This window comes from Oncorhynchus tshawytscha, linkage group LG22 (assembly GCF_018296145.1).
Source record: "Oncorhynchus tshawytscha isolate Ot180627B linkage group LG22, Otsh_v2.0, whole genome shotgun sequence".
NCBI lineage: Eukaryota > Metazoa > Chordata > Actinopteri > Salmoniformes > Salmonidae > Oncorhynchus > Oncorhynchus tshawytscha.
This window is the reverse complement of record NC_056450.1, coordinates 37,860,869-37,869,270: the sequence shown is the minus strand read 5'-3', so window position 1 is coordinate 37,869,270 and position 8,402 is coordinate 37,860,869. Positions and strand designations below refer to the sequence as shown.

The window sequence follows — 8,402 nt, the reverse complement described above, 5'->3', positions numbered from 1 at the left end:
ATGACCGCCCATCAGCTGTTGCCGTCTCAGGGCATACATACATAATGCATACATGCATACATACATAATGCATACATGCATACATACATAATGCATACATGCATACATACATAATGCATACATGCATACATACATAATGCATACATGCATACATACATAATGCATACATGCATACATACATAATGCATACATGCATACATACATAATGCATACATGCATACATACATAATGCATACATACATAATGCATGCAGCTATGGACAGGAATATCTTATTTTCAAGATTTTTTGCAAGTACTTGAAATTGTGCGATATGAGGTGGTTAAAGACAATCTGTGAATTTTGTTAGTTCAGTAACTGTTCATCAGTGGAAAATGGGGCATAGTGCTACTACTACTACTGTGGAGCAATTTTGCCACTCTTCTACGTCTTGCTGTGGGTGATGGCTCATATATATTCTAATCTCTATGAATATGAACGATGATCCATAAAACCCTATTCCAATCCCGAGATACCACTTCGGTTTCTATAGCAAAGCAGACACTAATTGAACACCTTGATACTTAAAAAGGTGCCACTACACCTAGAATGTCTCAGCATGTCTCCCCTATGTTGAAGCTAGGTGAATTGCAACAGCACTAAGTAGGCTGTATTAACAACACATCTCCCCCTCACCCGCAACATGGCAGAGACACGGGCTTGGCGCCTCGTATCATGTGGATATGTAAGCAACAAAAAGTTAAACATTCTCCTTCTGCTACCATTTATGTAAGCCGTATAGACATACAGTTTGATTCATACTTTCGATAAGTTCCATTTGAAATGAATGTACAGTACTTCTGGTGTACCAACATTCAAAACACTCGGTGTGATCGAGGCGTGAGCCTTTTTAGTTTCGGTTTTGGTTCACCGGTTTCAAAACAGCTGTAAAAACAAAAATGTTTTGCTATGGAAAAATACATTTCACAGGGATTTAGATGGTACAAGGATCCCCTACACGATTATTCAGTGCTTGTTTTTGAGCGAACAGTGTATTATTTTAGCAACCACGAAAATAGCCATTTCCACTAGATAACACAGGCACAAAGTTAAAGCAGCGTCTTTCGCGGCGGCCGCTCCGAGAGGAGAAAGCAACAGGCGAATATCACAGCCAATCACAATACTGGCGGGTAAATAACACTACGAAACGCTATCATTCTACTATTACTGCAGATATAATATGTCAATCTTCTAAAATTACAACGCAACATTTCAACAAAAAAAAACATTATTTAATAACCCCAACCTCATTAATGTCAGATATCCCGGTAATTTAAGAAGAAAAAAATGGACTTTCCACAAAGCAGGTAGAGAGCACTTTATTGCAACTGCAAAAACATTTATTGGTTGTGCCTGCGTATTGTAACTCAGCACACAAATACACAGTACATAGGACTGCATTTGTGCCATGCGCCTAGACAGCTGTAACATCAAGAGCAATGATGGCCAGCGTCTGAACATGTTCTATATGCATTAGATTTAACTCTATTTCAACAGACTTCGAAATGTGCCACAAAACATGGATGTCTCCATCACCTGACTACCACAGCACAGCATTTTGATTTAGGCAGTGTGGTGTCAGTCTAATGACGCTGACAAAAAAAATATTTACCATTCAATTACAGGTCAAAGTAGAAGTCATTCTTAGTTATCAAGTCAAATTGTATTGGTCGCATACACATATGTTAGAAAGATGGCATCTGAAAAATATATCATGTCAAGTTGTGAGACAAAATAAGGTGGGTGAGGTCACAATTGAATCGATTCCTCAAACCCCCCTTTTCAAAATCATCACTACTCCAATTAATGTGAGTATACGATATGGTTCCCATCACTGTTAATAACACATGTATGGCTTTCAACAGGGTTAAAGATTTGACTTGGAAAGAAACATAAGCAACAACAACAAAAATATTAAAATGCAAAGCTTTGACACGTATAGATCAGGATATCATTATGTAGGACATGCAGAACTGGCTAATTGGTTGCTCGTATGTCTCGTAATGAGAGACACGCAATATGATACCACAATTCTCTTCTGTACTGGTTTCTCTGTGCAGAATGCTCACTAGCGCCTAATAAAGTTAATCAAAATGAAAGAAAACATCACTATTTAGTCTGGGTAAATACAACATATCAAAACAATGTTCCTGTTTTATACCATTAAGACATCCCATGACTCAATATTTTACTACACTTATGCCTCTCAACATTACACTAAGCCCTACAACTCTAAAAAAAAATCTATTCATATTTGTTCTACTTTCAGCTGGGAGAGATATGGATGCAAAACATGTACTTTTCATATTCTCTTAGTTTTGTTCCTCAGGTAGGCTTCACGTCAAGCACCAGCCCTCTATGTTGTTGATAGGTTCTCTTGAAAAGAGATGAATGTCGCTGCTAATATTTCATTGGTATTTTGCATTACTCATATAACATTGCACAACCAATAATTTCACGAAACAAAGTAAAGCACAATTTAAAAATTCAAGATTTAAAAACATCAAAGGTTTGTAAGGTTTTAAGGTTATGGCCCATAGGTTTTTAAAGAAAAACAAAATAACCAAGTCATTGATAACGCAGATTTTGTATATATGGATAAAATAATGACCAAAGTGGTGGAATTATAGACTCAGGTCTCTTATAGAATCAAGTGCAGACTTTCTTAGCCTTTCTATATGTTTCCTAGGTAGAAAGCAGCCTGCAAAGACAGAGGAGGAAGAGGAGAAAGGGATTAGATTGAATCCATAGACTTGTAGATGCATTTGTGCTATTATTTAAACGACGGATAATAACAACAACAAAAGTACTTACAAAAAAAATATATTTAAAAAAATTCTTCATTCAAGGCTCAGTAGCTCAACATCAAAGATGAGGGTGGCGTTGGGTGGAATGATCCCCGGGTGGCCCTTTGCTCCGTAGGCAAAGTCAGGCGAGCAGGTCAGCTTGGCTCTCTGACCGACACTCATCTGCAAGGAAGTGAGGGGGACATAGGTTAAGTGCAGCCTCCAGTATTTATGCTGCAGTAGTTTATGTGTCGGGGGGCTGGGGTCAGTTTGTTATATCTGGAGTACTTCTCCTGTCCTATTCGGTGTCCTGTGTGAATCTAAGTGTGCGTTCTCTAATTCTCTCCTTCTCTCTTTCTTTCTCTCTCTCGGAGGACCTGAGCCCTAGGACCATGCCCCAGGACTACCTGACATGATGACTCCTTGCTGTCCCCAGTCCACCTGGCCATGCTGCTGTTCCAGTTTCAACTGACCTGAGCCCTAGGACCATGCCCCAGGACTACCTGACATGATGACTCCTTGCTGTCCCCAGTCCACCTGGCCATGCTGCTGCTCCAGTTTCAACTACCACCTGACTGTGCTGCTGCTCCAGTTTCAACTGTTCTGCCTTATTATTATTCGACCATGCTGGTCATTTATGAACATTTGAACATCTTGGCCATGTTCTGTTATAATCTCCACCCGGCACAGCCAGAAGAGGACTGGCCACCCCACATAGCCTGGTTCCTCTCTAGGTTTCTTCCTAGGTTTTGGCCTTTCTAGGGAGTTTTTCCTAGCCACCGTGCTTCTACACCTGCATTGCTTGCTGTTTGGGGTTTTAGGCTGGGTTTCTGTACAGCACTTTGAGATATCAGCTGATGTACGAAGGGCTATATAAATAAATTTGATTTGATTTGATTTAAGCACAGCCACACTGAGATAAAGCTATAGAGGAACCTCTATGCTTTATTTCAGAAAGAAGCATTTATTTTATGATACTGTTGACAACTTTTTTTTTGTTCAAATTGTGTTCATTTATGCATCACTTTTTGGTTGTACATAAAGCAGCAATCGACCCCAGACCAGACGCTTAGTGTGTGTTTGTGTAATTGGGGGAGCGGTTTGTCATGCTATAAGTGTGGAGCCTCTGATGAAAACGCTGAGGGCTCTTGTGGAGAACTGCCATTGGCTGGGAGAATGCCTCGCCAACACAACAAAGACTAATACGGGCACGTCTCTTCACCGCATCTGTCGCCCTTGATAAGAATATTATGTAATCAACCTCCTGGCAAAAGCCCAGCGAACTGCTTTGAAGTACAACACAATGCCTCACTCTCTCTCCTGTTGCACACATTTCCCTTTCAATCTGCTGCAGCTACACATCACAGAGCTGTACAACAAACAGACCGGACTGTGTGTACTGCCCTAGTAACAGTGAAACAGATGTAAAGGTTTATGCAAATACTTCAAACCGTCTTGTATAGCCCACACAAAGCATGTCATATGTTCAGAGAAATACTATGTATGAAGGTGATAGAGACGGTGGTACCTGGAACAGTTCAATTCATCGAGTAATAGAAATGTTTTTGCTCTGGATAATCTTGACCGAGGGCTCATGCACAGCAAAGAAATACACCGATGGGACAGTCTGTGCTTTGGCAAAAATGGCAACCTCTCCGTTACAAGGACATGGTAATTTCATTGTAAAAACCCTTCTCCTGTACTTCCTAGAAGTAGGGGCAGACAGACACCAGAAATGTCTGCACAGTACACCTACCTGCACGACTCCCTCTTCCCAGCCACGGATCACTTCCTGTTTTCCTATTTTAAACCTGAAGGGCTTGTCCCTGTCACGGGAGGAGTCAAACTTGCGTCCATCAGTCAGAGAGCCTGAGGAGGAGGAAATGAGAGGCAGAGAGGATTTATTTTGACAATCTGTAACAGAGATGGTGGCATGTCTTGTTACGGTTCAACGTGATCATTTCAGAACTGGACTGGGGGTGCAATTCCTGTACTAAAACCCAAACTAACTTGAGTTCCAGCAGGCAGACGAACACTTAAGGTGAAAGACGTACATCCTGTGGCTCTTGTCGGTCTACTTCCATGTCTACTGTTATGCAACACAACAAGGGACAAAACCGACAGTTAACAAAGCATTAACAATATATCTTCTGAGCTAGTGTAAAACTATATCCCTGAATGCAAATGAAGGGATTCCACCGATAGCAGAAATAGCCCCTGCAGCTGTCTCTGGTGGGCAGCAAAGTGACAGGAAAATATGGCCATAACTGGGCGTCTGCACTCGGCAATCCATCCCGAGGAGGCGTTCATTGTGTACTGTTGTTGTTACCACCAATCAGGCCAGGAGGGGACTAATCTCTGGCTGTGGGGCACATCAGGGGGCAAGATATAGATAGTAATCCCAGACGTGGCGGGGTTGGGTGGCCAGATTTTTTTTATTTTCTCTCTCTCCCTCTCTCTGCGTTGGCCAATATAATGATCTATTAGGGATGGAATTTATAATGCAAAAACTTTTTCAGTTGTAATTTCTTTGACGTCGAACATTATCGTTGTTGACAGTCTCAAAAATATCCCGTCAGGGAGCAGATTTATGCAAATAGGAGACTGATTTATCATGAGGGCAGAGGAGTGTAATCATTGATGCCAATGGAAGCCAGGCTTCCCCCAAATATTTGACCAATAAAAAAAGAAAAATGGTATAAAATAATAATAAAAATAATTTAATCTTTCATCTCTCTGTGTTTTCATACTTTCCCTTAAAATTGGCAAATGGCTGAATCTCACTGGAGAAATCATCAGAGCGAGGGAAACAGCGCCCCTCTGTGTTACTATTTGTAGCCCATGTATCTGATGCTGTCTGGACAAAAAGAGTATGACATGTTGCCGCCACAGCATTTGATTGATTGATGCCAGCAAGCATTTCACCTCTGTTAATTTAAAAAAAAGCTGAGCTCAACTGTCGGTTGTCCTGGCACATGCAAAATGTCCCCCAAAAAAGGAGGCCAGTTTGGATTTGGCTTTACACCAATCAAATCGCATCCAAAGCAAAACGGTGTCAGAAAAACTTGTCCGTCCCTGGTCTGCTTGTGTCGTTGTCCTGCAGTAGCTAGCTTGCTAAATCAGCCCTTTCCTAAACCATGGATGGAGATTTGGACTCCATGATTATGATGGTGATTCTGATCTAACCATAAATTCATATATTGAGCCACGGGCCTGAGATGATTGAAATGCAATATGTAGTCTAGTAGTCTCACGTTAACTAGCTAGTTAACTTAGCTGGTTCATTGTTGCCCATGCAAGGAAGTTAGGCTAGCAAGCATTTTAGCTAGGTAGCCTATGACAACAAAAACTAAAAGTTTACTGTATGACAAAGCCATATAATGTTTTACCAACATGAAAGAGAGGAGAATGACGTTGTCATTCAACTAGTCTACAAGTATGGCGAGTCAACTTTTTTTAAACTTGCATGCACACACACACACACACACACACAGCGAGAGAGAGAGAAAGCTGTACCATGTACAGTCACATGATAAATTAGCAACATTGATTGGACTAAATTGTCTTTGGTATCTTTCCGTTTGTTTTCACTGTATTATAGCCTAGTTGATTTGACGACGTTTTAATGTTGAAGTGTAAATGGTGCAGGAATAAGGGAGGCAGTTGCTCCCGTTGTCTTCGTGCTGACTTGCGGTAACTACGTGGATCTAAACCCAGCAGTTGTTTGGTAAACTGTAGAAAACATTCACTTGATGGACCATGCTGAAGGTCATTTAACTATTTGTTACATGCAATATTTGTTTTTGTGGACACCGGGACATGTGTTGCTTTCTGGTATTGTGATGAAACAAGTATATGTGTAGTCTAATTTATTCCACCCCTGTGACTGTTGTCTTTTTTGTTGTCTCGGCCATATTGCATATCAGAGTGGTGTATGAACTAAGGGCTATAGAGCAAACAACACAATTATCACAGGTTGTAAATATGGATTTTTTTACTGGCTTGGCTTCCACAGTGATTTAACTCAAGCACCAGCTATTGCATGGGGGTACAGTTCACACATGAATAACAGGAAAATATCATTTTCTGGCAGGAAATCAAAAAGTGGAGAAAAACAAAAACTACTGTTGCTATAGCAAACGGAGTAAAACATGTAGAATATTGCCAGTGGTGTAAATATTTTGTGTATGCATGAATCCGAGTATAATAGAAGTTACATGATAATCCAATAAGGGTGTTAGGACTACAATAGCAGCTATCCTACAACTAGATAGCTGACAATTGAATAGTCTAAATCGTATGGAGAAAATTCTAAAATATAACAACCCCTGCAACTATTACAATAACACACTAACTCATTAGTAAACAATTACAACGAAAGGGGGGGGTCCATAAAAAGACATCAGACAGCAATACTCAGTTCTATCCGACGTCACCAATCCCCTCAACTTCAACAAAGGCAGGGTATCAGACTGCGTTTAAATCCCTCGCTGTCTCGTCTGTCTCGACCTCGGATTGAACCCTGCAGCTGCCGACGTCTGAACCCTCAACACAGACACCTACCTGCATGTTATATTACCCTACTGTAATCACCTATGAAGTGTCCTGTGGCTACATTGTAACAAAGTAGTCTCGACTTCGCACGCGATGTTACAATGTTGCTCAATTTATACAATGTAGTAATAACCGCATTCCAATACGAAGAAGCCACCTGCCTCCCTTGTACAGAAAGACGTAACGCAACACACTGTTGGGTGGCCAGAGCTAAAGATGTATTTGCAATTGCATCCAAATGAAATTCCCCTGAATGAAAATATTACTATTGAAACAAAAAAATGCACTCAATCGCCAAGGTTGTGGCCTGAGATTTAAGGGAATTTGCGTTGGTGCTTGCATTCAGACAGACACTGGAAATGAATCTCCCAAACTCACCAACATAATGCACCACGCACGTCTGTCCTTTTTTAGGGAAGGTCCTTCCTGTGGGAGAAAAAGCCGTAGAAAAACAGTATAACGGGCATGAAAAGACGACGAGACGCTAAAACAGTATAACGGGCATGAAAAGACGATGCGACGCTAAAACAGTATAACGGGCATGAGAAGACTAAGATAAGCTGCATTTTTTGTGTGGAAATTAAAATGAATGTACGGAAATCCATCAGAAATCTTGAGCTAAAGATATGCATAAAAATATTTTACCATCGCCCGGGGTTATTGTCTCAATTTCTACTCCCATTTCCTTCGTTAATATCCCTCCACCCTACCAAGAGACTATCTTCCTTCAATCTGCTATTTCAGCGGCTGTTGTCGTCTGTCTCCGTGCAGCGGCGTCTACCACGTGATGTGAATGTAGCGGTTAAACCGGGAAAAGTGGGAGTGTTCGTCACATTTTGAGCGCGATTTTTTTTTTCTTTTCTGTTCATAAATAATAACAATGTAATAACAATGCACGCACCATTAAACGATCCCGTGGTGTTTTTTCTTCTTCTGTTGGATGTTAGATTTACCTTCCCCATGTATTTATTTGAATATATTTGATCTGTAATGAAGCATCAGCATCCCAGACTAGAGTAGAATTT

General features: G+C 40.8%; 1 protein-coding gene across 1 annotated transcript; it reads right to left on the bottom strand.

Moving 5' to 3' along the window:
- Positions 1-1,341: 1,341 nt before the first annotated feature.
- Positions 1,342-8,172, bottom strand: LOC112222381 (peptidyl-prolyl cis-trans isomerase FKBP1A). Its single transcript, XM_024385169.2, has 5 exons — positions 8,023-8,172; positions 7,756-7,803; positions 4,580-4,692; positions 2,852-3,006; positions 1,342-2,738 (listed from the first exon to the last, which is right to left on the bottom strand). The coding sequence occupies exons 1-4, from the start codon at positions 8,057-8,059 to the stop codon at positions 2,878-2,880; spliced, it is 327 nt and encodes a 108-aa protein (XP_024240937.1). The 5' UTR covers positions 8,060-8,172; the 3' UTR covers positions 1,342-2,738; positions 2,852-2,877.
- Between the last annotated feature and the right edge of the window lie 230 nt (positions 8,173-8,402).

What these genes read in the sequence shown, in the direction of transcription:
- LOC112222381 (XM_024385169.2), bottom strand. Translation starts at nt 8,059, where the DNA reads ATGGGAGTAGAAATTGAGACAATAACCCCGGGCGATG. An exon ending in GTGCGTGGTGCATTATGTTG is followed by an intron (nt 4,693 to 7,755) that starts GTGAGTTTGGGA and finishes CCTCCTCCTCAG; the next exon opens with GCTCTCTGACTGATGGACGC. An exon ending in GGGAAGAGGGAGTCGTGCAG is followed by an intron (nt 3,007 to 4,579) that starts GTAGGTGTACTG and finishes ACTTCCTTGCAG; the next exon opens with ATGAGTGTCGGTCAGAGAGC.